Raw genomic sequence first — 27,846 nt, 5'->3', positions numbered from 1 at the left:
ATATAAAAGAAAAGGTTTCCAATCCCAAAGGATCAGCCACACACCCAGGTCCAATTATAACTTAGATCTTACCCCAAATCCACGCTTATAGCCAATTCTTATTAACTAAACTAACATTTATTAAAAAAGAAAAGCGAGAGAGTGTTGGTTAAAAGATCAATATACAGATAGACGTGAATTCAAATCTTGAGGTTCAGATACATAGCAGAGGTGAGATTGTAGTTGCCAAAAGTCCTTTTAGAAATAGTCCAGAGGTTAGAGTCCAATGTCCATATTCAGGGTGACTCCAGTCAGTGACTGGGGATCTCAATCCTTGTGGCTCCGGGTTTCCCCCTCTTGAAACCCAAAGCAGATCTGAGATGAAGCAGGATCGTGTCCCAGGGTCTTGTACATTTCCAGCAGCCTCTTGGCCTGAGAAAACAATAGGCTTAACTCTCCTTCTTCCAAACATCCTGGCAATTAGCACAGGGTAATTTAGCCATTAAACAGTTCAGATAAAGGTTACCACAACCTTCAAAGAGACATAGAGACAATAATACTATTTCAATCAAGTGTCTTCCTAAATGTTAATGCTCCTTTTTTGATTGTTGAATCAAAGCTATAGTGATAGACAAGACTTGTTTGCTTACATCACAAGACCTGAGCAAACACCTCCTCTTCTACCTCTAACAATGCAGACTTACATTTCAAAGCTCTGTTCATTTACAGATCTTCCTAACCATTTTCTAAAGTTCGGCCCATGGGTCAGGTCAGTCTGTGAGTTAATTAACTCTTTCTGGCCCTGTCATCTTTCAATGAGCTATTATATTACACTCATAATGTCACACCCTGGAAGGGGATAAGCTGGGAAGTGGGGCAGAGGATCCGGGGGAGGGGTGTGTGTGACAAAGTGGGAATGTTCTTAATGTTTTCTCTGAATGCTGTGTGGGTGCCTCAGTTTCCCCTATGCATTTCTTAAGTATCTAGGTGGTGGGATCAGGGGGTGTGATTGTTGCAGAGCCCGAGAGGGCCAGTGTGATGCTGTCTGCACAGAGAATGGCTGATGCCCTGTCTCCTGATGGCCTGGGCCCCTCCCCTGTAAGGTGCCAACTGAAGGTGTCGGAGAACAAATTGATTAGGTGACCTCCTGGCCCCGGGAAAGAAACAAAGGCCAGAGGAGGGGCTGGAGAGTCTCAGTTTGGAGTTGGCTGGGGAAATGGAGGGGAGCCCAGATAGGGCTCTGGCCTCCCTGGGCCCCCTCCCCAAAATGGGCCTAACTGAGGGGGTCCTGTTGTCTGTACTTGCAAGACTTGTCTTGGACTGTGTTCCTGTCATCCAAATAAACCTTCTGTGTTACTGGCTGGCTGAGAGTCATGGTGAATCGCAGGAAGCCGGGGGTGCAGGGCCTTGTGTTCCCCAACTCCGTGACGGGGGGTGTCTCTGTTAGGTCCCCTGGCACTGGGTGCAGGATCTCGGCCTGTGAGGTGGCAGCCAAATAGTCCCATGGAAGGGGCAGACCTGGGGAAAGGCACCGAGGGTCATGCCCATGCCCAGGCCGAGGGCTGCCACTGCCCTGCCCTCTGTGTCTGAGCTGCTTCCCACTCGCCGTCAGCCCCCTGGCCCCTGCCCATGTCGCCGAGCCCTGACCCCGCTTGCAGCCAGCAGCTCCGGGCAAACAGGCCGGCCAGGGCAGGAGCCGGGCACGGAGGTGCCTGGCCGAGGCCGGAGCCGCTGCCAGTACACACAGGGTCCCAGGGCAGCCCGCATGGCTGTCACGTTCCCGACTGGTCTGCAGTCAGGCCGTGTTTGTATCTGGCAGGCAGAGCCACCCATCAGCTGGGTGAAGTGCATCCGCGTCCCCTTCCCCGGGCACCGCCGGGCTCCCCACACCTCCCCCCGGTCAGGCCTGGACCACTCCGGGCTGGGGCATTCTGGGGAGCACCGGGGTGAGCGGAACCCCAGCTCCAGCCCAGGGCATGGCAGGCCAGGGCACACGGTTCCTTGCCACTCGGCCAGCTCCCTCCCGGTGCATCGGGCCCCCAAGCAGGCGCCCTCCTCCCACCCCGCCAGTGCGTCCCGGGGCCTGGAACATGTGGGCCCTGCTGCAGACGCTGGAAGACGGGGGCCCCTGATGGCACTCGGGACACAACCTGCTCCAGTCTCTGGGTGCCACTGTGATAGGACACGGTAACGAGCGGGCCCCTGACTGCCGGACGCGGAGGCTGCCCGGGGGGGCTCACAGAGGCCAGGGCACTGCAGGGACCACGGCTCCCCCGGGCACCGAGACTGGAGTCACCGGCGAACTGTCTACCGATGCCCCTGCCAGGCATTGCCCACAGCTCAGCTTCCACTTCCTCCGGGTTACATAGGCTGCACGGGCGGGGGTAGGGGAGGCCGAACCAGCCAGGCATGGCCCTGCCCATGCTCCACCCACAGGGCCCCGCTTTGGTGGCGCCGCTGGGCTCCAGGGGCTAGGGCCATGCTGCCCCCCTTCCTGGGGCTGGGGGGGCTGCCGGGACACCGCGCACTCTCCCTGCCAGCACTCTGGGGCTGGGGGGGGCTGCAGGCATAAGCCAGCCTGGGGTGGGGGCCGGCGGCTGTGGTGGTGGTGTCTCTGGGCACCAGGGGGCACAGAAGGGGCCCTCGGGTGGAAGGGGCAGGGCTGGGGGCTCCCCCAGCCAGCGGTTCACACACCGCCCACGCTAGGCAGATTTAAAACACCTGAGACACCCCTCACAGGCCCCAGGCGCCCCGACGTCCCCCCCAGGCCATGTAGGAGTCTCTGCCCTGGCGCCACGCCCGGCTGGCGGCCCGGGGAGAAGGGGCTGGGCTGGGTGTCTCCGGCTGGGCCGGGCGTCAGGCAGGACGTTTCCGGCTGGGTATCAGCCAAGGGCCGCGAACCCAGCAAACCAGCTGTGGTGCCAGGGCTCATTTGTACCAGAGTCAGCGAGCGGAGGGATTCGCAACAGACCCCGCACCTGGGGAACGGGCCCACGGCGCCGCTGCCCCTCAATCCTGACCCACGGCCCCCCCAGCTCTGCCGGTGCCCCATAATCAGCCACCCGGTGTGGGTGTCTACTCTCAACCCCACCCCACTCTAACCACTACACCCCACTTCCCTCCAGCCTACAGCAAGGGTGGGTTTCCGGCTTGTCCCAGCACACCATGTCCTGCATGTTTCTTAGTTTCAGTTTCAGGGGCACGATTCACATCCCCAGAGAGCAGCAAAGAGACCCAGACACGTGAGCGAGGTTTGCGGGGAGGTTTATTTAATCACAGAGTTGCAAGGCAGGAAGACAGGTTTCAGAGGAGCAGCCGTGTTAGTCTCTATCAGCAAAAACAACGAGGAGTCCGGTGGCACCTTAGAGACTAACATTTATTTGGGCATAAGCTTTCGTGGGCTAAAGCCCACTTCTTCAGCTGAATGGAGTGGAAAATACAGTGGAGAGGTATAAATACACAGCACATGAAAAGATGGGAGTTGCCTTACCAAGTGGGGGGGGGGGGGGGGTCAGTCTAATGAGGCAATTAAATTAACACCAGGATACCAAGGGAGGAAAAATCACTTTAGTAGTGGTAATGAGGGTGGCCCATTTCAAACAGTTGACAAGAAGGTGTGAGTAACAGTAGGGGGAAATCCCGGATGACTGGAAAAAGGCTAATGTAGTGCCCATCTTTAAAAAAGGGAAGAAGGAGGCTCTGGGGAACTACAGGCCAGTCAGCCTCACCTCAGTCCCTGGAAAAATCATGGAGCAGGTCCTCAAGGAATCAATTATGAAACACTTAGAGGACAGGAAAGTGATCAGGAACAGCGAGAATGGATTCACCAAGGGGAAGTCGTGCCTGACTAACCTAATTGCCTTCTATGAGGAGATAACTGGCTCTGTGGATGAGGGGAAAGCAGTGGATGTGTTATTCCTTGACTTTAGCAAAGCTTTTGATACGGTCTCTCACAGTATTCTTGCCGCCAAGTTAAAGAAGTATGGGCTGGATGAATGGACTGTAAGGTGGATAGAAAGCTGGCTAGATCGTCGGGCTCAACGGGTAGTGATCAATGGCTCCATGTCTAGTTGGCAGCCAGTTTCAAGCGGAGTGCAACAAGGGTTGGTCCTGGGGCCGGTTTTGTTCAATATCTTCATTAATGATCTGGAGGATGGCGTGGACTGCACTCTCAGCAAGTTTGCAGATGACACTAAACTGGGAGGAGTGGTAGATACGCTGGAGGATAGGGATCGGATACAGAGGGACCTAGACAAATTAGAGGATTGGGCCAAAAGAAACCTGATGAGGTTCAACAAGGACAAGTGCAGAGTCCTGCACTTAGGACGGAAGAATCCCATGCACTGCTACAGACTAGGGACCGAGTGGCTAGGCAGCAGTTCTGCAGAAAAGGACCTAGGGGTCACAGTGGACGAGAAGCTGGATATGAGTCAACAGTGTGCTCTTGTTGCCAAGAAGGCTAACGGCATTTTGGGCTGCATAAGTAGGGGCATTGCCAGCAGATTGAGGGACGTGATCGTTTCCCTTTATTCGACATTGGTGAGGCCTCATCTGGAGTACTGTGTCCAGTTTTGGGTCCCACACTACAAGAAGGATGTGGAAAAATTGGAAAGAGTCCAGCGGAGGGCAACAAAAATGATTAGGGGTCTGGAGCACATGACTTATGAGGAGAGGCTGAGGGAACTGGGATTGTTTAGTCTCCAGAAGAGAAGAATGAGGGGGGGATTTGATAGCTGCTTTCAACTACCTGAAGGGGGTTCCAAAGAGGATGGAGCTCAGCTGTTCTCAGTGATGGCAGATGACAGAACAAGGAGTAATGGTCTCAAGTTGCAGTGAGGGAGGTCTAGGTTGGATATTAGGAAACACTATTTCACTAGGAGGGTGGTGAAGCACTGGAATGGGTTCCCTAGGGAGGTGGTGGAATCTCCTTCCTTGGAGGTTTTTAAGGCCTGGCTTGACAAAGCCCTGGCTGGGATGATTTAGTTGGGAATTGGTCCTGCTTTGAGCAGGGGGTTGGACTAGAGGGCCCTTCCAACCCTGATGTTCTATGATTCTATGAAATCAGTTTTTGTAGTGACCCAACCATGCCCAGTCTTTATTCAGGCCTAATTTGATGGTGTCCACATGGCTCCCAATGTGATATACGCCATCATGTGCCAGCAATGCCCCTCTGCCATGTACATTGGCCAAACCGGACAGTCTCTACGCAAAAGAACAAATGGACACAAATATGACATCAGGAATTATAACATTCGAAAACCAATAGGAGAATACCTCAGCCTCCCCGGACACTCAATAACAAACTGAAAAGTGGTGATTCTTCAACAAAAAAAACTTTAGAAACAGACTCCAATGAGAAACTGCAGAACTGGAATTAATTTGCAAAGTGGACACCATCAAATTAGGCCTGAATAAAGACTGGGAGTGGCTGGGTCATTACAAAACCTAATTTCCCCCATTGTTACTCACACCTTCTTGTCAACTGTTTGAAATGGGACACCCTCATTACCACTACAAAAGTGATTTTTCTTCCCTTGGTATCCTGCTGTTAATTGAATTGGCTCGTTAGACTGACCCCCCCACTTGGTGAGGCAACTCCCATCTTTTCATGTACTGTGTATTTATACCTCTCCACTGTATTTTCCACTCCATTCATCTGATGAAGTGGGTTTTAGCCCACAAAAGCTTATGCCCAAATAAATGTGTTAGTCTCTAAGGTGGCACAAGGACTCCTCGTTGTTAAGGCAGGGAGAGCGGTGCCCCCCGCCCACGCTAGCTCCCCTCCCTCGGCCTGGGGCTAGAGAGGTGTGATGAAGTGTGTGTGTGTGTGGGGAGGTTATTAGTGATGGTGCGTGCCTCAGTTTCCCTGTGTGCTGCGTGTGTAATGAGGGGATAGGAGAGGGGTTGTTGTTGCAGGGGACTAGGTGTGACCTCAGCTAGCAGTTGGGATCCCGGATACTGGCCTGGAGATTGGGGACCCAGCGACTGGTGATCAGGGGGCCCCCGAGCTTGGGAGCAGCTGGTTCTGGCCAGTGTAGGGACAATGGGCTGAGGAGAGAGGCGCTTGGGGACCTGACCAGCTCTGGGGGGAACAAAAGACTGAAGAGAGGGGCCCAGACGGCCTGTCAACCTGGGACTGAAGACAAAGGGTGGAGGAGGGGCGGGTGGGGGAGGGGATTTAGGGGGCTCGGCTGGAAGGAGGGGGCGGGGTGGGGCTAGGCTGGGGACAAGGAGCAGCCGGACCCATGGGGACGGCACAGACCCACCTGCCCAGGGCTGAGACTGGCCAGGCCCGAGGGCCCTGAGAACTGCCTGGGCTGGGTCCAGACGTTCAATAAATCTCCTGTGTGACGCTGACGGAGAGTCACTGCAGCTAGAGATCGGGGGCGTTGCTCCCTCTGGGGGTGGGGGCCCCAGGGGCCCAGAGTGAGGGGACTCCCTGAGGGGCCCACGGCAGAGCCAGGCTGCTGGGGACTCAGAGGCTCAGTCCCAAGAGGCAGCAAGGCCAGAGGGCCTAACCCCAGAGAGAGAGTGGACCCCGAGAAGGGCTGTCACACTGCGGGGTTCCTCACAGGGGCCGTACGGAGCCCAGAGAGCCCGGGGCCTAGGAGTCCATGACAGGAGGTATCCAGGCTGTGGGGCTCCGGGTTCCTAGGTGTGGGCAGTGTCTCACTCCCCTGGGGGTGATGTTCTGGTGGCCACCTCGCCTGGGTCCTGCCCCACAGATCAGGCCCATGGGCTCATCCATCCCAGTATCCGTCTCCCTACAGCACCTGTGCACCTTGAGGTAGCACATCTCCCAGAATGTACCTCCCTGCAAGGCCTTGTGGGGTGACATATTCCTCCCTGACCCAGCCCAGGCCATGAAGCGTGGGGGTGGAGAGCTGTCAGCGTTGCAGTTAGAACTAAGCATTACTAAGCTGCTTGCTGGTAGAGCATCCTGTGGCAGGGGGTTCCGCGGGTGAACAGGGCGCTGGGGTAGAGAGGCGAGCGGGAGGCCACGGGCCCCATCAGGACCAGCGCCTGAAGAGCTTGCCAAAGATGCCAGGTAGCACAAGGCAGGCCGCCTCACCCAGCGACCCCAGCGCTGATTCGATCCAGGGCGGGTTCTGGAGCTCCTTGTTCTGCTGCTGCAGGCGCTGGATCTCAGCTTCCATGCGTGTGGCCTTCGCCTGGAGCCCCTCCTTCTTCAGGTTCTCCAGCTCCTGGGGGGCAGCGATAGCATGAATGGTATCCCCAGCACACCCCATGGGACAGTCCCCACCCCACGGGACAGCCCCCGCCCCAATGGCAGGGAGGAGTCACGGCAACAGTGTGGGGCTGGCCTGGGGGGAATGGGGACCCAGGGCAGGGGGACCAGGGTGTGTGTGTGTCCCTGCCACCCCCCGCTGGAGGGGACAGGCCCTGCTCTGTCCGTGCACATGTCGTTCCCCACACTGCACCTACCAGCAATCCCGTCCCTGGGGGATCCGCTCCACAGGCCCATCTAGCCCGGTATCCCACCGCCTGCCTGCCATTTGCCAGCACCCCGGCTACCCTACCCCCGGGCAGGCTGAGGCCGGTGGCAGTGGTGCCCTTGCGCGGGCTGTGCCCATCCTGCCCCCTTAGCACCCGCCCCCCCGGTACCTTCAGTTTCTGATCCAGCATCTTGTGCTTCTCCTCCAGCAGCTTCTTCCTCTCGTCCTCCAGCTTCTCCTTCAGCTGCTGCTGGTTCTCCTGGTAGCTGCGTTCCTGGTCCTTCAGCTTCTGCTGCAGCTCAGCCTCCTTCTGCTGCAGGACCTGCCGCTCCCGCTCGGCCGCCTTGGCCCAGGCTCGCTCGGCTGGCACGGGGAGAGAGAGGTGGATCAGCACGGGGAGGGCCACGGTGACTTTGCCTGCCGGGGCTGCAGCCCAGTCCCCTCTCCCCCGTCCCAGCAGCACCACGTCCCCCGGTGTGTACCTGCCATCTCCTTCTCCTTCTCCGTCAGGGCCTCGTCCATCTGCAGGATGTTCTGGGCCGCGACCTCCTTGGACTGGAGGAACTCCTGCAGCACCTCGTCGGCCTGGGGATGGAAAGTGGGAGCCACCAGGTCAGGGGGGTTTGTCCCATAGGGCTGGATCTGGGTCGGGATTCTGGATTGCAGCACTGGAGAGGAACAGGGGACTGGCTGGCTTGGAGGGGGGCGGGGGCCTTTCCCCTCTAGGGGGCGCTGGCCCTGATCCGGCCCCACGACAGGGACTGGCTGGCTCAGGGGGGTGGGGGTGGGACATGGGGCCTTTCCCCTCTAGGGGGCACCAGCTCCCATCCGGCCCCAGAGTCAGCATTTGGTTTCCACGCGACAGCCTCGGTGCCTGTTCCAGATGAGCTGGAGGCCGAACCTGTTTTTTAACAGGACAAAGGCGATAACTGGCCCCCACCAGCAGCCCCAGCAGAGAGGCCGAGGGCTGGAGGGGCCACGGGAACCAGGCACCCCGGCACGTTGGCAGTGGGGATGGCTGTGGGGGGGGAGAGGCTCACACTCTGATGCTGCCCCTGCTCTGGGGAGGATCCAGGAACTGCCCAGGTGCGGGAAGCTGATGCCTGGTTCTCAGCAGGGCTTCCTGGGCCACACAACAAGGGGGCACAAAGACACACAGAGCTGGGCACCAGCCCTCTCCTACCTTTACCCCCTTCGCCGGCACCTGCCGGTATCTCTCCACCATCCGCTGCCGGTCGTCCAGGAAGCACTGGTAGCCCCCGGGCACCGAATACACCCCCAGGACGATCCGGTCGTCCAGCTCGTCCCACAGCTCCTGCAGGGCAGCCGTGCAGCGCTCCGAAGATGCCAGTTCGTTCCGGCGGCAGAGCTCCTGCTTCTGCTCCTCCAGGTGGCGCTGCCAGGTTGGGCACAGACAGGGCAGGCGTGAGCCGGGGAGGGGCACAGACAGGGCAGGCGTGAGCCGGGGAGGGGCACAGACAGGGGCAGGCGTGAGCCGGGGTGGGGTACAGACAGGGCAGGCGTGAGCCGGGGGGGGGGGTATGAACCAGGGCAGGGTACGAGCCAGGACAGGGCCCAAATGAGGCAGGGATGTGTCCCAATCCGCATGTGCCCGGGGCTGGAGATTGCTTGTGACTGCAGCTGGGTGTGTCCCTACCTGTGTGATGCTGGTGGAAGTGCATCTGGGGGGCTTTGCAGCTTGTCACAGCAGCACAGCGTGAGAGGGAGCCCAGGCTGGTGGGACGGGGGGCTCTGTGGTACCCCAGTTCCAGGTGGCGTCCCAGGGGGGAACCTATCACACCGGGGCTGGGAGATCCCTGGGAAAGGGGATCGGGGAGCCCCAGCCCCGCCCATCCCGCAGAGGGGCAGCTATCCCTTAAACCCTGGGGCCAGCGCAAGGGGCTGTACCATGAGCTCCCCTTGGAAGCGGCAGTCGTCGTCCTTGAAGGCGCGCGCCATGAACGCCCGCAGCGCCTCCCGCTCACACTGGGCGTGCAGCTCCAGCAGCTCCTGCACGGTCTCCGTGGGCAGCGCCGCCCGCTGTCCCAGCTGCTCCTTGTAGACAGCCACGGCCTCCCCCACCGCCGCCGAGTTCTCGATCTGCGCCAGGGCCAGCACCGCAATCTCCACACAGGGCACCGCCCCGCTGCGGATGGCGTCGACGTAGGTCACTGCCAGGTTCCCCAGCACTGCCGGAGAGGCAGGGTCACTGCCAGGTTCCCCAGCACTGCCAGAGAGGCAGGGTCAGTGCCAGGGTGCCCAGCACGATGGGGGGGGCAGGGTCAGTGCCAGGTTCCCCAGTGCCACCGGAGGGCCAGGGTCAGCTCCAGGGTGCCCAGTGCGGCCGGAGGGGCAGGGTCAGTGCCCAGTGTGCCCAGCCCCTCCCACACTGCTCCCTGCCTCTCCCTGCAGGACAGACACCAAGCCTGGGACGTGCCCCCCTCCCCACCCTGGATATGCCCCAGTCCCCCCATCCCAGTCAGAAATGTACCCCCATCCCCCCTCTCTGTGAGCAACTGGTGCCTCGTCTCTCATTGGGACGCGCCTGGCGTCACCCCCGAGCCATGGGGCGCTGCAGAGAAATGGCCCTACCAAATTCACGGTCTATTATGGTCAATTTCACAGCCAGAGGATTTAAAAATTGGTAAATTTCATGTTTTCAGATGTTTAAAAAGGGGAGGGGGGAGCTGTTGTTGGGGGGTCATGGAATTACCACCCTCACTTCGGTGCTGCCCCCAGAGCTGGACTCTGAAGGCAGCAACTGCAGAGCTTCCTGCAGCCGCAGGAGGTTCCTGGAGGTGGGGGTGGGTCTGATGCCCCCCCAGCACAGCTGTGCAGGAGATGGACAAGTCCTTCCCCTCCCCTGCCCATCTGGAGTTTGGGGCCCCTTTTGCTGGGGCGCTCCTAGGAACAAGGGGACATCGGATTTCATGGGGAAAGGGCTTATTTCATGTTCCGTGACACATTTTTCATTTGAAATTGGTGGGGCCCAACCAATGGCCCCTGGAGACGCAGGCATCCCTCCCCGGGAAACGCACCCACGGGGCTATCTAGGCCTCTCCCCATCTCCCCTGGGATCCACTGACCAGATCTGCTCTGTCGGGCTCCCCCCACCTGGCCTGTTCTCCCCCGGGGGTTGTTTCCGTGGCTTTGCTCCACTCCTCAAGGATTTTCTAGTGCGCCCTCTAACCGCCCACCCCAGAGCTGGGCGCAGGCGCCAGCATTGGCCCCAACAGTGCTGGACACAGGGGACCCCCTCCCAGCTCGGTTCATCCTGCTCAGCACCCCACAAGCCCTGCTGGCCCCCGGCCCCAGAGCTACCGATACTCACTGGCCCCAGTCACCACGTGGCCGCCTGGGATGGTCTTGGGCTGTGACATCTCCCAGACGTGGCGGCAGAACCGGGCCACCTGCTCCCGGAACTCAGGCTCCAGCTCGTCCTCCTGCAGCTCCTCCAGCCGGCTCATTTTCCTCCTGCTGGTCGGCGGGACGAAGACGAAGCATTTCCGGGCAGGGAAGAACCGGCGAATGCATTCGCGGGGCAGGTTGTAGAGCTTGGTTTGCTCACTGCTGCCTGGGGAGGAGACGGGAGCTGGGCAGCAGCCCTGCGCCGACATGCGGCTGCTTCTGGGGGGCAGCATGGTGGGTGTTGGACAGATTCCCTGGGGGAAGAGACCCCGATATCCACAGGGGATTGAGGGGAGCCGGGGAACCGTCCAAGCTGGAATGTGGCCAGAACAGCGAACGCCTCAACTCTCAGGGACCGGTAACCCCCGCAAGGTGTCAACAGCTTGGGATTGTGTCTCGAGCAAAAGTCACCCCCTCTGCAATCACAGCGCCCCCTAGCGGCACCCTGGGGCCAGCCCTGACTGCCAGGGGAGCCCCCACCCCACCCCCTGTAGCCCAGCGCTCCCTAGTGCCGTCCTGGGGACAGCCCTGACTGCCAGGGGAGCCCCCACCCCCTGCAGCCCAGCGCTCCCTAGTGCCGCCCTGGGGCCAGCACCGCTCCCCTACCTGGCTTTAGTTTCAGGGCGCTCTCCAGGTACTCGTCCTCGGTGATCTCCCGCCCATCCAGCTCCAGCTGCAGCATGAAATCCCGCACGGCCCACACAAAGGCCGGGAAGAACCGCACAAATTCGGCCGAATCCGCCCCCTCCTGCCGGCCGCCCCCACCTGCCACCTTCACCTTGATGCGCTCCGTCAACTCCGTCACGTAGCTGGGGGCCGGCTAAGGAACCGGAGATTCTGTGTCCCCTGCAGGGGGTCCCAATCCCTCAGGGACCCCCAACCCACCTGCGATGGGGGCTCAGAAGCGACTGGGGGAAGGGGAGGATATTGTGACTCAGTAGGGAGCGGGGCGGACTGACCTGGGAATGTCGTCTAGTTTTGCTGGGACTGTCTGCATTGGGGGATGGGAGAGCAGGGGGTGACTTCACTTGAGGGACGATACCTTAGCCTGTAACCTGAGCTCGGAGGGGGTTGGACCCAGGTGACATCTTTGCCTGGGAAACTGGACAAAGGCTGGAAAAGGAGCCCGGGGAGGGGGAGTGAGATGCTGGAGGGGGTTTCAGTTTTGGGCTGGCTGGGGAAATCGGAGGGAACCCCAAGGCTGGGGTCTAAGGTCCCTACTCCCCAGAAGGACCTGACTAAGGGGTCCTGTTTATGCCTACAAGCTCTGGTTTGGACTGTGTTCCTGTCGTGTCATAAACCTTCTGTGTTACTGGCTGGCTGAGAGTCACGGTGAATCGCAGGAAGCCGGGGGTGCAGGGCCTTGTCTCCCCCCAAACTCCGTGTCAGATATTTCATCACAACACCAGGAAGCAGGGATTGAACCCACCACTTTCAGGGTCCAGAGCAGCCGCCTGCAGCACGGGACCTGAAGGAGCAACTCTGACAGCTGGTGGCAGTAGCGGGTTGTTATCCCCTCATGCGGAGTGGCCACTAGAGGGGGCCATGGTGCACACCCTGTGCTGTGGGTCACAATTTCGCAGGGGGTGAAGTGTTTAGATGGAAGCACGGGGCCCTTCCCCGGGGACATGCCCCCCCCAGCCCCGGCCCCCAGGCAAGGATACTGCAGCTGGTCCATGGCCTGCTGGTCGATGGTGCCCCGGCTGTTATAGACCAGGGTGCTGCTGAGCAGCACGGCCAGCGCGAAGATCCACGTGTCGTTCTTCGCGTCGCCCTGGAATGACACCCGCCGTCACCGTCCCGAGCACGTCCCAGCTGCAGAGCTCACAGCCCATCGGAAAGCACGACGGGATTGCCAGCCCCATGGCACAGATGCGGAAACTGAGGCACGGGGGAGGACTGGCCAGGGGAACAGCCCCCAGCTCTCCAGAATACCAGGTCAGACCACAATGAATTCCCATTCTCGGACCTGGGAAGTCACTATTTGGGGTTGGCATATTCCCCTCCCCCACCCCATTAAATCCCCAGCTCCCGGAGGCAGGGGAAGGGCAGGAGCTCCCATTGCTCTCCTTTTACTGCAGTAAGTTTCTAACCCATGTGGCTCCATTTAAACTTCGGGAAGGTGACAACCCCCGCCCCCAGCCCCATGAGGTCCAGCTGCAGCAGCCCCCACTTCAGGGCGCGGGGTTTGCAGCTGCTCTTGTGCATTTTTTGGTCCCGACTTTTTTTTGCCCCCTGGTGACTGGCGATGCCGGCTCTTCCCTCCACCAACAGCAGAGCGATGCTGACATATGGCCAAGGCTGCGGGATCCTCCTCAAAGGAGGAGGATCCCGCATATTATCGGCCGTGTCTGAGCCCCTCTCCAGCGTGAAGGTATTTATTGTCACACTCCCTCTGGCAGGCTGGGTGGGGAAACTGAGTCCAAGGTCACCCGGGGGTCTGTGGAGCAGGGATTTGAACCCAGTTCTCCTGAATGCCAGGCCTGCCCTCCATTGCTACAGATGGTCAGGAAATTGTCACTGGAGAACATTGAATTGTTGATACCAAAATCACTGGTGAAACAGGGTCAGGTAAGGTTTCCTGACTTGAAAAATTATTTGGAAAAAAGTTTCAGAATTGTGGAAACAGCCCGACAGGCCGTTTGTCTAACCGGAAACTTGCTGTTTTTTAAGGCAAAGTGACATCTCGTTGCCAATGTTTTGGTAAATTTGGACCAAGTTAAGAAAGAAAGAAAAAAATAGACAATCAAAATGAAATGTTTGAAAATGATCCAAGTTTTTTGTGTGACCCGGGGACCCAGGACACATTTCCGATTTTCAGGCCCTGGCACTTTTCCCCCATTTTGACTTTTCATCGCGATTCAGGATGGGAAACATTTTTGATATCTCAACAGTTCTCCCTGGGCAGGACAAGAGTTTCCAGCCATACCCCTGGGCCTCTCGTCCCAGCCCTGCCACGGCATCCCCAGCCCTCCCGGCATTGGCACTGCCGCCTTAGAGGGCGTCAGCCCCACATCAGACAGCCCCTCCTTCCCCTACATGGGGCTCGCTGAGTCTGTCCCTTAGCAGAGGGAGCTCCTTAAATACCCCAGCCCCTTTCCCAGCATGCCTTGCCCTGAACTACAAGTCCCAGCAGCCCCTGCGTGCTGAGGGAAGTTCCATCCTGCTCTGCAAATTGGCTGATTCTCATACACTGATCCCCACTCACCTTCTCCACGTCACCCAGCCCCTCGGTGTCCAGCAGCACCAGGGTGTGGCCGGCCCGGCGGGGGTGGGGCAGGCACCACATCCAGATGCCCTTGGTGTGCGACTGGATGGTGGAGCCCAGCGAGAACCCTGGGGAGAGAGGGGTGGAGCTGGGACAGATGCAGAGCGAGGGAACCCAGGAGTCCTGGCCCCCAGCCCCCCTGCTCTGACCCCACTCCCGTGTAAGCACCAGGGAGAGAACCCAGGAGTCCTGGCGCACTGGGGCAGGACTCACGTCTATCTCACCTGTTCTCTTGCCGGCCAGTTTGTTCATGAGGTAGGACTTGCCGGTGCGGTACAGCCCGGCGATGGCCACCACCACCACGGGCTGGGAGATCTCCGCGAGCACCTCCAGCGACTCCTTCTTCACCCGCAGTTCCCCTGCCGGGCTGTTCTCGATCAGGCAGACAGGGACCAGCATGGGCGGGAGGTCTGCAGAACACAGAGAATCGAAGGTCAGCGGGGACGGGCGGGGGAGACATGGGTGGCAATGATACACAGAGACAGGCCCCCCAAACTGCGGAAGACCGTTCCACCCACCACGGATGCAGCGTACAGACCCCAGCGTCGCCCGCTGCAGCTCACCCCGGGGGAGACAAGACCTGGCACTCCTAGGCATCACTGCATACCCCACCCGGTGCCCCTTTAATCACACCTGGCGGTGTAGCTGCAGGACAGGCAAGACGGTTCAGTGGTTAGAGCGCTTCCATCTCTGGGGAATGGGATGCCCCGGAAAATCTTTTCCAGCTGGCTAGATGGTGGGAGAGTCACTTTCCTTTTGGGCCCAAGAGTCCGTGTAGACTAGGGAAATTGAGCAGGAGCTGGCAGGTTTTTACAGGTGCTAAAGCCTGTCTACATGAACCTTTACAGATGTGTTACTTAAACCGTGTTAGTGAACATCCTACGAACACAACCCATGTTGTAGATAAATCTCTGATAATTTTCATATGACTTTACATTGTGCCTCTTCATATAACCTTGTGGTGGGTCTACCCACGTGTGACCTCTGTTTTCATGGGACTTTGTATCAAAGCCTCATTTAGGAACTTTGCATTGCCCTTGGTATAATATTATAGCCCCTAAGGATAGAATAAGAGAGAAGAAAAATGTCTTTTTGCTAGCAGTAGAACAAGAGCTCTCCCCCCCTCTCTTAATCAATAGCCCTGTTGAATGAATGAGGTGTGGATGAGCAAGGCATGGAAGGCAGCACCTCCAGACAGCCTCAACTGTTGGAGAGGGGCTGGGAGCCAGACCCAAGGACAATAAAACGTGTCAAGTGGGCTCATTAAAGACAAGCAGACATACCGACCGCCTCGGGGGTTAGAAGCAAGCACCTTCTTTTGGAAACACCCTCTTTGCAGCATTGGGACAACACTCAAAAGAAAGCAGCACAAAGGACCAATGGACACAGACACAGAGTTTGAATCTGGTCTAGATTTGCATAAGAGAAAAGCTGCTATAAAAGTGAGGTGTCTTGCAGAGGACCCCGGGTCTCGTCTTGTCAACATGGGAGCATCGATCCGGATCGGCAGAAGCCCGGCTCCACCCCTCCCCCATCTAACTCACCTGGCCAGTGCAGTTAAGGGGAGCAACTAATTGGTAACAACAAGACGGAGTGTGTTTGTGTGTGTGTGTGAGTGTAAGTGTAATATATTATATGCATATGATACAGTGTTAATGAATACATGTATTACTAATAAATGTGGCGTTTTGTCTTATTCCCCCTGAAAAGATGCTGTGCAGTACTTTAAGTACAACATTATTGGTGGAGATCATAATAAATGTGGCATCTTTATCTTGTCCCCTTTAATAATATCCTGTTAGGTTTTTTTGGTATAACATTATATCTACTCTAAACAGGTCCCAGCTGGCCTAGAGCAAGGATTTTTCCCTGATAATATAATTTTGTTTTAAAGTGCAGACTGACCTATCACCTGCAGCTCCCGGCTCCGTCTCTCCAGGGGGGTCTTTAGGGCGATGTGTCCCACCCGGCAGACGTACTCGGCCCCCTGGTCTCTCTGCACCGAGGGGGTGAAGCTGAGTCTCGTCTCCTGCTGGAAGCTTTTCCCGTCCTGTGTGCGGGGAGCTCCGGGCTCGATTCTGTACTCGGCAGAGCCCTGCAGGGGAACAGCAGCCCCGGCCCCCCGGCCCCCTCCTGAGCCAGGTCACACTCAGCGCCCCAGGGAAATGCCCCGTCATGAGGCAGCTCAGAGTGATTTCCTCCCCCGCCGTCACTGACTCGGTTTGGGAGATTTCCGAGACCTCCGGGGGCCGCAGGAGACCTGGGGAATGAAACATCCAGAGAGAGTTACAGGCCACATAAGGGGGATATGGGGCCTGGCGGGGGCTGCTCCCTCCTCACTTCAGAAAGGAGAGATCTGACCCCTCAGTGGGGCTGTTACCCGATAAATCACCCCCATGTGTGACACTGTTCAAGCCCGACTCATCAGCGTCTCCAATCGGAAAGAGGGACGAGGAATATTAGCTCCCAAAGCTCATTCATCCCTCAGGGACCCCGTGGGGAGTAGTGATTCCTGCTCATTCCCCGTCTGACCCCAGGGACCCCTCCCCTCACCTGTGTCCCCAGCTCTGATCTCTCTCTCGATCGGGGGACTTTGAGGGGTTTGCTGAACGGACACGGTGACTTTAAATTCCGGACGGGTGATTTGGTCACTGGGGAGTCTCCAGATGCTGGTAGCGCTGAACGTGAGATCCGGGTTCGGGCTGCAGTCGGTTGGTTCACACTTTTCCCAGGCTTTCCCATCACAGCGCCACTGGATCCGGTGAATCCCCCTGGGGTAAAAGTTCTGGATCTGGACAGCAAACGGCACCTCCTCACGGGTCTCCCAGTGAGGTAAAACCTGGATCCCGGACACCTGCAGCCGGGCTGGGGGGGGACAGCAGGAGTGTCTGTGAGAGCAGGCCTTGACCACAGGTTACAGGACGACACTAGTGATGCCTGGGTGAGTTGAAATCCTTGTATTCAGGGGAGCTCAAGGAGCACTCCCTCTGCAAAGCACCTCAAAGGGAGTCAGGAGGGGACAGGGTCCTGCCTCCCTTGCCATGAATAGCCTCTGGGCATGGTGGGAAAACAAAAATTATTTTTCATTTCATTTTTTAATTTAAATGCAGGTTTCTTTTGTAAAAATAAACCTATTTAAAAATAGATTTGAAATTGACAACCTTGGTTAAGGCTTTAACTTATTATAATTTATTAATCACTTAAAAACAAAAATAATATTAAGCAGTGTATGGTTGCTATGTTTTAACGCCAGTCACACCACTGAGCTGGTGGAAGTCCCTGTTCAGTTAAGCACCTGGAACCAAAGTTTGCTGAAGTGCCAAACCAGCTTTTGACAGCAGTCGTCCCCTCTGTAGGTGCTGGGAGAGTATTTCCTTCATTTCAGTTTATTCAGCTACTTCTGTTCAACGACTAATTCATTTAAAGTTAAGAAACTGATTGAGAGTTGGAAGAGCAGGAAGGCCTCCTCCTCTTCCCATCTCTGAATAAAAGCTAGCTGTGAAAGGCTGAGATCTACTAGCTCTAAAATCCTGAAGGACACAGTGACCAGAAACAATCACTTCAATTCACTAACTACAGAGCATACTGTGAAAATTAACCATGGTCTAGCAACTAAGAACTGTATCATTCACCGTTCTCGAACACAAATAACATCAATATTCAGAATCTGAATAAATGGGAGTTAAGCTGTACAGGTGCTTAAATCAATGGGTGTGGGGACAGGGCATCCTCCTGGCTAGCAAAAAGAAATACCAGTTTTAGAATAAAGGCCAGATTTAGTTGCTAATGCACTTGGTTTAACAGTTCCCAACCAATCTGAAGCAACCTTTCTTTAGGAAAACTAACTGAAAAGTACAAATGCAAACAGGATTAAACCCAGTGACTGAACTCAAGGCTTCCTGCTCCTGGACTGAAATCATGATTCAAACCAGTGATTTCAATGGCTTTCATTTCAGACACCCACCCTGCATAGGGGCTGGACCAGCTTTGGGGCAGACAGCACGATATACCATTCAGAGGGTGAGGCATGGCGCACATCCCCTGCCGGCTTGGTCCCTCTGGCAGGGACTGTGTTTATGGAGACACAAAGCCTCTTTATTGGGGCGGCAGAGGGAGGTGCCCCAGCACGTCCACTGCGGATGGCTAGATGGTGGGAGAGTCACTTTCCTTTTGGGCCCAAGAGTCCGTGTAGACTAGGGAAATTGAGCAGGAGCTGGCAGGTTTTTACAGGTGCTAAAGCCTGTCTACACGAACCTTTACAGATGTGTTACTTAAACCGTGTTAGTGAACATCCTACAAACACAACCCATGTATCTACTCTAGACAGGTCCCAGCTGGCCTAGAGCAAGGATTTTTCCCTGATAATATAATTTTGTTTTAAAGTGCAGACTGACCTATCACCTGCAGCTCCCGGCTGCGTCTCTCTGCGGGGGTTTGTAGGGTGACGTGTCCCACTGGGCAGACATACTCGGCCCCCTGGTCTCTCTGCACCGAGGGGGTGAAGCTGAGTCTCGTCTCCTGCTGGAAGCTTTTCCCATCCTGTGTGCGGGGAGCTCCGGGGTCGATTCTGTACTCTGCAGAGCCCTGCAGGGGAACAGCAGCCCCGGCCCCCCGACCCCTCCTGAGCCAGGTCACACTCAGCTCCCCGAGGAAATGCCCCGTCATGCGGCAGCTCAGGGTGATTTCCTCCCCCGCCGTCACTGACTCGGGTTGGGAGATTTCCGAGACCTCCGGGGGCCGCAGGAGACCTGGGGAATGAAACATCCAGAGACAGACCACATAAGGTGGTTATGGGAACTGGTGGGGATTGCTCCCTCTTCACTTCAGAGAGGAGAGGTCTGACTCCTCAGTGGGGCTGTTACCCCATAATATCACCCCTGTGTATGACAGTCTTTGACCCAGACCCATTGGCGTCTCCAGCTGGAAAGGCGAATGAGGAATATTAGCTCCGAAAGCCCCTTCATTCCTCAGGGACCCCACGGGGGGCACTGATTCCTGATCATTCCCCATTAGACCCCAGGTTGTCCCGCTCACCTGTGTCCCCGGCTCTGATCTCTCTCTCAATCGCATGGGTTTGAGGGATTTGTTGAACCGACACTGTGACTGCATATTCCGGATGGGTGATTTGGTCTCTGGGGATTCTCCAGATGCTGGTAGCACTGAATGTGAGATCCGGGTTCTGGCTGATTTCTGGGGTCTCATCGCTCCAACTCTCTACCCCGTCCCAGCTCCACTGGATCCAGTGAATCCCCTTGGGGTAAAAGTTCTGGATCTGGATGGCAAACGGCACCTCATCCGGGCGTTCCCAGTGCGGTAACACCTGGATCCTGGACACCTGTGCCTGGGCTGGGGGGACAGCAGGAGAGTCAGTGAGAGCAGGGCTGGGAGAGCTGAGGGATTTTACTTTCACTGGGATGCAAAGGAGGGAAATCAGGAACCTGCTAGAACCTGTTAAGGCAGGCAGGCTAATTAGGACACCTGGAGCCAATTAAGAAGAAGCTGCTAGAATCAATTAAGGCAGGCTAATCAGGGCACCTCGGTTTTAAAAGGAGCTCACTTCAGTTTGTGGTGCGAGTGTGAGGAGCTGGGAATAAGAGGCGCAAGGAGCTGAGAGTGAGAGGGTGTGCTGCTGGAGGACTGAGGAGCACAAGCGTTATCAGACACCAGGAGGAAGGTCCTGTGGTGAGAATAAGGAAGGTGTTTGGAGGAGGCCATGAGAAGTAGCCCAGGGAGTTGTAGCTGTCATGCAGCTGTTACAGGAGGCACTATAGACAGATGCAGTCCACAGGGCCCTGGGCTGGAACCCGGAGTAGAGGGCGGGCCCAGGTTCCCCCCAAACCTCCCAATTGACCTGGACTGTGGGTTCTTCCAGAGGGGAAGGTCTCTGGGCTGTTCCCCAACCCACATGGTGAATCTCTGAGGCAAGAAAATCCGCCAATAAGCACAGGACCCACCAAGATAGATGAGGAACTTTGGTTATGTCTACACTACGAAATTAGTTCGAATTTATAGAAGCCGGTTTTATTGAAATCGGTTGTATACCGCCAATTGTGTGTGTCCACACATAAAATGCTCTAGGTGCTCTAGTCGGCGGACCGCGTCCACAGTACGAGGCTAGCGTCAACTTCCGGAGCATTGCACTATGGGTAGCTATCCCACAGCTATCCCACAGTTCCCGCAGTCTCCGCCGCCCCTTGGAATTTTGGGTTGAGATCCCAATGCCCGGATGATGCAAAACAGTGTCGCGGGTGGTTCTGGGTACATGTCGTCAGGCCCCTCCCCCCCCCGTCACAGCAACGGCAGACAATAGATTCGCGCCTTTTTACCTGGGTTACCTGTGCAGACAACATACCACAGCAAGCATGGAGCCCGCTCAGCTCAGCTGAGCTCACCGTCACCATATGTCCTCTGGGTGCCGGCAAACGTGGGACTGCATTGCTACACAGCAGCAGCTGCTAACTGCCTTTTGGCGGTAGACGGTTGAGTAGACTGGTAGCCTTCATCGGCGATCTGGGTGCTGGCAGCCGTGGGGCTTGCCTTTTGGCAGTAGATGGTGTATTACGACTGTTAACCGTCCTATTACAAGTTGGGTCATTGCACATTGGCAGAGTCTTCCCCGAGCACCCAATCGTGCAATAGGCCTGAAGACCATCGTCATACACTAACTGCCAAGCGCCCAGTATTTGCTGCCAAGCACCCAGAAAGATGCCGAGGGCTATCAGTCACGCTGCACCGTCGTCTTAAGATGTAAAAAATAAATTTTCTCTGTATTCATTTGCTTCCCCCTCCCTCCGTCAAATCAACGGCCTGCTAAACCCAGGGTTTTCAGTTTAATCTTCGGGGGCACCATTCTGTGTAACAGTTGTTTGTGTTTCTCCCTGGTGCACAGCCACCGTTCTTGATTTTAATTCCCTGTACCTGTACGCCATGTCGTCACTCGGCCCGCCCTCCCTCCTTCCCCTAGTCCGTCAGATACTACTTTCGCGCCTTTTCGTTGAATTCTGGGTTGAGATCCCAATGCCCGGATGATGCAAAACAGTGTCGCGGGCGGTTCTGGGTACATGTCGTCAGGCCCCTCCCCCCTCGTCACAGCAACGGCAGACAATAGATTCGCGCCTTTTTACCTGGGTTACCTGTGCAGACAACATACCACGGCAAGCATGGAGCCCGCTCAGCTCAGCTGAGCTCACCGTCACCATATGTCCTCTGGGTGCCAGCAGACGTGGGACTGCATTGCTACACAGCAGCAGCTGTTAACTGTCTTTTGGCGGTAGACGGTGTAGCATGAGTGATAGCTGTGGGGCTGGCAGCCGTAGGGCTGCATTGCACCAGCCCCTTGCCCTTTGGTAGGCGATGGTATATTATGACTGGTACCCATCGTCGTCGTTCTGGAGTGGCTGTCAATCATGGCCACCTGGGCAGACATGCTACTGTTTCGATGATGATGGCTACCAGTCGTAGTATACTATTTTCTGCCAATTGCCCAGTATTGTCTGCTAAGCACCCAGAAGAGGCCGAGGGCGATGCTGGGTGCTGGCGGACGTGGGGCTGGCAGACGTGGGGCTGCATTGCTACACAGCAGCACCCCCTTGCAGATGATGGTATATTATGATTGGTATCCATCATCATCATAATGGAGAGGCTATCACTCATGCTGCACCGTCGGCTGCCAGCTTAAGATGTAAAAAATAGATTTGTTCTGTATTCATTTGCTTCCCCTTCCTCCGTGAAATCAACGGCCTGCTAAGCCCAGGGTTTTCAGGTTAATCTTTGGGGGGGGCATTCTGTGTGACAGTTGTTTGTGTTTCTCCCTGTTCCTGTACCTGTACGCCATGTTGTCACTTGGCCCTCCCTCCTTCTCCTGGTCCATCAGATACTAGTTTCGCGCCTTTTTTCTGACCAGGCGCCATAGCTAGCACTGGGATCATGGAGCCCGCTCAGATCACCGCGGCAATTATGAGCACTATGAACACCACGCGCATTGTCCTGGAGTATATGCAGAGCCAGGACATGCCAAGGCGAAACCCGGACCAGCCGAGGAGGCGATTGCAGCGCGGCGACGAGAGTGATGAGGAAATTGACATGGACATAGACCTCTCACAAGGCACAGGCCCCAGCAATGTGGAAATCATGGTGTCACTGGGGCAGGTTCATGCCGTGGAACGCCGATTCTGGGCCCGGGAAACAAGCACAGACTGGTGGGACCGCATCGTGCTGCAGGTATGGGACGATTCCCAATGGCTGCGAAACTTTCGCATGCGTAAGGGCACTTTCATGGAACTTTGTGACTTGCTTTCCCCTGCCCTGAAACGCCAGGATACCAAGATTAGAGCAGCCCTCACAGTTGAGAAGCGAGTGGCGATAGCCCTGTGGAAGCTTGCAACGCCAGACAGCTACCGGTCAGTCGGGAATCAATTTGGAGTGGGCAAATCTACGGTGGGGGCTGCTGTGATCCAATTTGCCAGGGCAATGAAAGACCTGCTGATATCAAGGCTAGTGACTCTAGGCAACGTGCAGTCAATAGTGGATGGTTTTGCTGAAATGGGATTCCCAAACTGTGGCGGGGCCATAGACGGAACCCATATCCCTATCTTGTCACCGGAGCACCAAGCCACCGACTACGTAAACCGCAAGGGGTACTTTTCAATGCTGCTGCAAGCCCTGGTGGATCACAAGGGACGTTTCACCAACATCAACGTGGGATGGCCGGGAAAGGTACATGATGCTCGCGTCTTCAGGAACTCTGCTCTGTTTCGAAAGCTGGAGGAAGGGACTTTCTTCCCGGACCAGAAAGTGACCGTTGGGGATGTTGAAATGCCTATCGTGATCCTTGGGGTCCCAGCCTACCCCTTAATGCCATGGCTCATGAAGCGGTACACAGGCAGCCTGGACAGGAGTCAGGACCTGTTCAACTACAGGCTGAGCAAGTGCCGAATGGTGGTGGAATGTGCATTTGGACGTTTAAAAGCGCGCTGGCGCAGCTTACTGACTCGCTCAGACCTCAGCGAAAAGAATATCCCCATTGTTATTGCTGCTTGCTGTGCGCTCCACAATATCTGTGAGAGTAAGGGGGAGACATTTATGGCGGGGTGGGAGGTTGAGGCAACTCGCCTGGCCGCTGATTACGCGCAGCCAGACACCAGGGCGGTTAGAGGAGCACAGCAGGGTGCGGTGCGCATCAGAGAAGCTTTGAAAACGAGTTTTGTGACTGGCCAGGCTACTGTGTGAAACTTCTGTTTGTTTCTCCTTGATGAATCCTCCAAACCCCCCCTCCCCCGACCCGGTTAACTCTACTTCCCTGTAAACCAACCACCCCACCCCACCCTCCTCTCCCCAATTCGAGCACCGCTTGCAGAGGCAATGAAGTCATTGTTTTTTTCACATTCATGCATTCTTTATTAGTTCCTCACAGAAGTAGGGGGATAATTGCCAAGGTAGCCTGGGATGGGTGGGGGAGGAGGGATGGAAAAAGACACACTGCATTTTAAAACTTTAAGTCTTATTGAAGGCCAGCCTTCTGATGCTTGGGCGATCATCTGGGGTGGAGTGACTGGGTGGACGGAGGCCCCCCCACCGTGTTCTTGGGCGTCTGGGTGAGGAGGCTATGGAACTTGGGGAGGTGGGCTGTTGGTTACACAGGGGCTGTAGCCGCGGTCTCTGCTCCTGCTGCCTTTCCTGCAGCTCAACCATACGCTCGAGCGTATCAGTTTGATGCTCCAGCAGACGGAGCATTGACTCTTGCCGTCTGTCTGCAAGCTGACGCCACCTATCGTCTTCAGCCCGCCACTTGCTCTTTTCATCCCGCCATTCAGCCCGCCACCTCTCCTCTCGTTCATATTGTGCTTTTCTCATGTCCGACATTGACTGCCTCCACGCATTCTGCTGTGCTCTATCAGCGTGGGAGGACATCTGCAGCTCCGTGAACATATCGTCCCTCGTCCTACGTTTTCTCTTTCTAATGTTCACTAGCCTCTGCGAAGCAGAAACATTTGCAGCTGGTGGAGGAGAAGGGAGAGGTGGTTAAAAAAGACATATTTTAGAGAACAATGGGTACACTCTTTCATTACAAGGTCGCATATTTCGGCTTGCAGGCAGCCATGGTAGGCCACAGTGTTTTGGCTTTTTTAACCTTCTTAACTTGCGGGAAAGGTTGCAAACAGCAGCGCATTTCCCATATCAAGGATGAATTGGGTTGTCCATTTAAAATGGGTTTTCAATGTAAAACCAGGGGCTGCGGTTTCCCGGTTAACATGCGGCACAAACAAGTAAACCACCCCCACACACACACACACACGATTCTCTGGGATGATCACTTCACCCCTCCCCTCCACTGCGTGGTTAACAGCGGGGAACATTTCTGTTCAGAAGAGCAGGAACGGGCGCCTCTGAATGTCCCCTTAATAAAATCACCCCATTTCAACCAGGTGACCGTGAATGATATCACTCTCCTGAGGATAACAAAGAGAGATAAGGAATGGATATTGTCTGCATGCCAGCAAACACCGGGACCATACGCTGCCATGCTTTGTTATGCAACGATTCCAGACTACGTGCTACTGGCCTGGCGTGGTAAAGTGTCCTACCATGGCGGACGGGATAAGGCAGCCCTCCCCAGAAACCTTTTGCAAAGGCTTTGGGAGTACATAAAGGAGAGCTTTCTGGAGATGTCCCTGGAGGATTTCCGCTCCATCCCCATACACGTTAACAGACTTTTCCAGTAGATGTACTGGCCACGATTGCCAGGGCAAATAAATCATTAAACACGCTTGCTTTTAAACCATGTGTAATGTTTACAAATATTTACAAAGGTACACTCACCAGAGGTCTCCTGTGTGCCCTGAGGGTCTTGGGTGAGTTCGGGGGTTACTGGTTCCAGGTCCAGGGTCACATACATATTCTGGCTGTTGGGGAAACCGGTTTCTCCGCTTCCTTGCTGCTGTGAGTACCTACAGTACCTCCATCCTCATCTTTCTCGTTCCCCGAACCGTCTTCCCTGTGTGTTTCTCCAGTGAGAGAGTCATAGCACACGGTTGGGGTAGTGGTGGCTGCACCCCCTAGAATGGCATGCAGCTCCGCGTAGTAGCGGCAAGTTTGCGGCTCTGCCCTGGACCTTACGTTTGCTTCTCTGGCTTTGTGGTAAGCTTGCCGTAGCTCCTTAATTTTCACGCGGCACTGCTGTGTGTCCCTGTTATGGCCTCGGTCCTTCATGGCCTTGGAGATCTTTTCTAATACTTTTCCATTTCTTTTACTGCTACGGAGTTCAGCTATCACTGCTTCATCTCCCCATATGGCGAGCAGATCCCGTACCTCCCGTTCGGTCCATGCTGGAGCTCTTTTGCGATCCTGGGACTCCATCACGGTTACCTGTGCTGATGAGCTCTGCGTGGTCACCTGTGCTCTCCACGCTGAGCAAACAGGAAATGAAATTCAAACCTTCGCGGGTCTTTTCCTGTCTACCTGGTCAGTGCATCTGAGTTGAGAGTACTGTCCAGAGCGGTCACAATGAAGCACTGTGGGATAGCTCCCAGAGGCCAATAACATCGAATTCCGTCCACACTACCCCAATTCCGACCCGCAAAGGCCGGTTTTATCGCTAATCCCCTCGTCGGAGGTGGTGTAAAGAAACCGGTTTAAAGGACCCTTTAAGTCGAAAGAAAGGGCTTCGTTGTGTGGACGTGTCCAGGCTTAATTCGATTTAACGCTGCTAACGTCGACCTTTACCCGTAGTGTAGACCAGGCCTTAGTTTGAAATACAGACCGTATAGAGCCAATACTTATAACTTTAAATACAAAAATGATATATGCATACAGATAGCATGATCATAACTAGAAAATCATAATCTTTTCATAGACACTTTACTTAACCTCCTTTGTACAAGATTCTGGCGGAGCTAGAGAGTGTCTGTTAGAAAGACGTCCAGTCGGGAGTTAGAGACTCGGGAGAACCCACCACTTCCCTCGGTGAGTTGTTCCAGCCATTTATTCTCCTCCCTTTGAAAGACGTGCACATGGTCTCTAGGCTGAATGTGTCTTGCTTCAACAATGAGCCACTAGGTCTCGTTCTGCCTTTGCCTGCTGGACTAAACAGCTGTCTGCTCTCAGACATCGGTTCCCCAGGCAGGTCCGTAGGGCCTGTGAGCACGTCCCCTCTGAACCGGCTCTTGTTTACACCTGTCGGCTGTGCTCACAGGATACGGCCAACAGGGCTGTCAGTCACGGTGCCCGCGGTGCGACCTCTGTGGGACTGACGTGCGCAGGAGGGACTCCTGGCCTGAGGAATGCAGGCCTCAGAAACTTGCTTATGGTCATAACTGGGCAGCACAGCATGGGGAGGAGGTGACCAGCCCTCTGTGGAGAAAGAAGTGGTTCAGGACTATTTGGAAAAGCTGGATAAGCACAAGTCCATGGGGCCGGATGCACTGCATCCAAGGGTGTTAAAGGAGTTGGCGGATTCCAGTATTGAAAAGCTGAGTGAAATAAGAGGAGACATAGCCGGGGAGATGAGATTGGACATAGTAAGGACAGGGGGGATGGACACAAAGAGGCCCGCAACATATAGTGCTACTAATGGGAGACAGGCTAAACGACATGTATTAGGGTGTTTATACACCAATGCGAGAAGCCTAGGTAATAAAATGGAGGAATTGGAGCTCTTGGTCCGAGAATTGAAACCAGATATCGTAGGAATAACTGAAACGTGGTGGAATGGCAGTCACGACTGGAACACAGGTATGGAGGGGTATGCGCTGTTTAGGAAAGACCGGGAGAAAGGTAAAGGTGGGGGGGTGGCATTGTATGTCAATAGTGAAATAAGCTGTAAAGAAATAATAGTGGATGGAATAGATAACACAGAGTCCGTCTGGGCAATACTCACACTGGGTAAAAGGACTACTAGAGCCTCTCCGGGGATAGTGCTTGGGGTGTGCTATAGACCGCCGGGATCGACCCAGGATATGGATAAGGAACTATTTAATGTATTTAGGGAAGTAAATACTAATAGAAACTGTGTAATTATGGGGGACTTTAACTTCCCGGATATAGATTGGGGAACAAACGCTAGTAGCAATAATAGGGCTCAGATGTTCCTAGATGTGCTTGCTGATCAATTCCTTCATCAAGTGGTAGCTGAACCGACGAGGGGGGAGGCCATTTTAGATTTGATTTTGGTAAGTAGTGAGGACCTCATTGAGGAAGTGGTAGTAGGGGACAACTTGGGCTCCAGTGATCATGAGCTAATTCGGTTTAAACTAAATGGAAGGAGTAACAGAATTAAGTCAAAGACTAGGGTTTATAATTTTTAAAAGGCCAATTTTAACAAATTAAGGGGACTGGTAAGGGAAGTGGATTGTGCAAACGTATTAATGGATCTAAAGGCAGAAGAAGCCTGGGATTACTTTAAGTTAAAGATGCATGAGCTGTCAGAGGCCTGTATCCCAAAAAAGGGAAAAAGATTATTAAGCAAGAGATTTAGACCAAGCTGGATGAGCGACCGACTCAAAGGGGCGATTAGGAAAAAACAGAAAGCGTCCAAAGAGTGGAAGAGGGGAGGGATCAGTAAGGAAACGTACCTTAGTGAAGTCAGAGAATGTAGAGATAGAGTGAGAAAGGCCAAAGGCCGTGTAGAGTTGGACCTAACGAGGGGAATTAAAAGCAATAGTAAAAGGTTTTACAGCCATATAAATAGAAAGAAAGCAAAGAAAGAAGAAGTGGGACCGCTGAAGTCTATTGCCGGAG

The 27,846-nt window shown here is 55.3% G+C and overlaps 1 protein-coding gene across 1 annotated transcript in view; it reads right to left on the bottom strand.

Moving 5' to 3' along the window:
• Positions 1–6,989: 6,989 nt before the first annotated feature.
• Positions 6,990–27,846, bottom strand: part of LOC135982779 (guanylate-binding protein 1-like) — a 46,451-nt gene continuing 25,594 nt past the window's right edge. The window contains exons 2-11 of the mRNA XM_065590954.1: positions 14,337–14,418; positions 14,053–14,180; positions 12,509–12,618; positions 11,451–11,653; positions 10,768–11,010; positions 9,345–9,625; positions 8,620–8,832; positions 7,919–8,021; positions 7,606–7,799; positions 6,990–7,184 (exon numbers count right to left, since the gene is read on the bottom strand). Of these exons, the coding sequence (XP_065447026.1) occupies positions 6,990–7,184; positions 7,606–7,799; positions 7,919–8,021; positions 8,620–8,832; positions 9,345–9,625; positions 10,768–11,010; positions 11,451–11,653; positions 12,509–12,618; positions 14,053–14,180; positions 14,337–14,418 (1,752 nt within the window). The remainder of the gene's footprint in view (positions 7,185–7,605; positions 7,800–7,918; positions 8,022–8,619; positions 8,833–9,344; positions 9,626–10,767; positions 11,011–11,450; positions 11,654–12,508; positions 12,619–14,052; positions 14,181–14,336; positions 14,419–27,846) is intronic.

This window comes from Chrysemys picta, chromosome 4 (genome assembly GCF_011386835.1).
Source record: "Chrysemys picta bellii isolate R12L10 chromosome 4, ASM1138683v2, whole genome shotgun sequence".
Classification (NCBI taxonomy): Eukaryota; Metazoa; Chordata; order Testudines; family Emydidae; genus Chrysemys; species Chrysemys picta.
The sequence above is the reverse complement of the archived record's forward strand: the minus strand, read 5'-3'. Positions and strand labels throughout refer to the sequence as shown.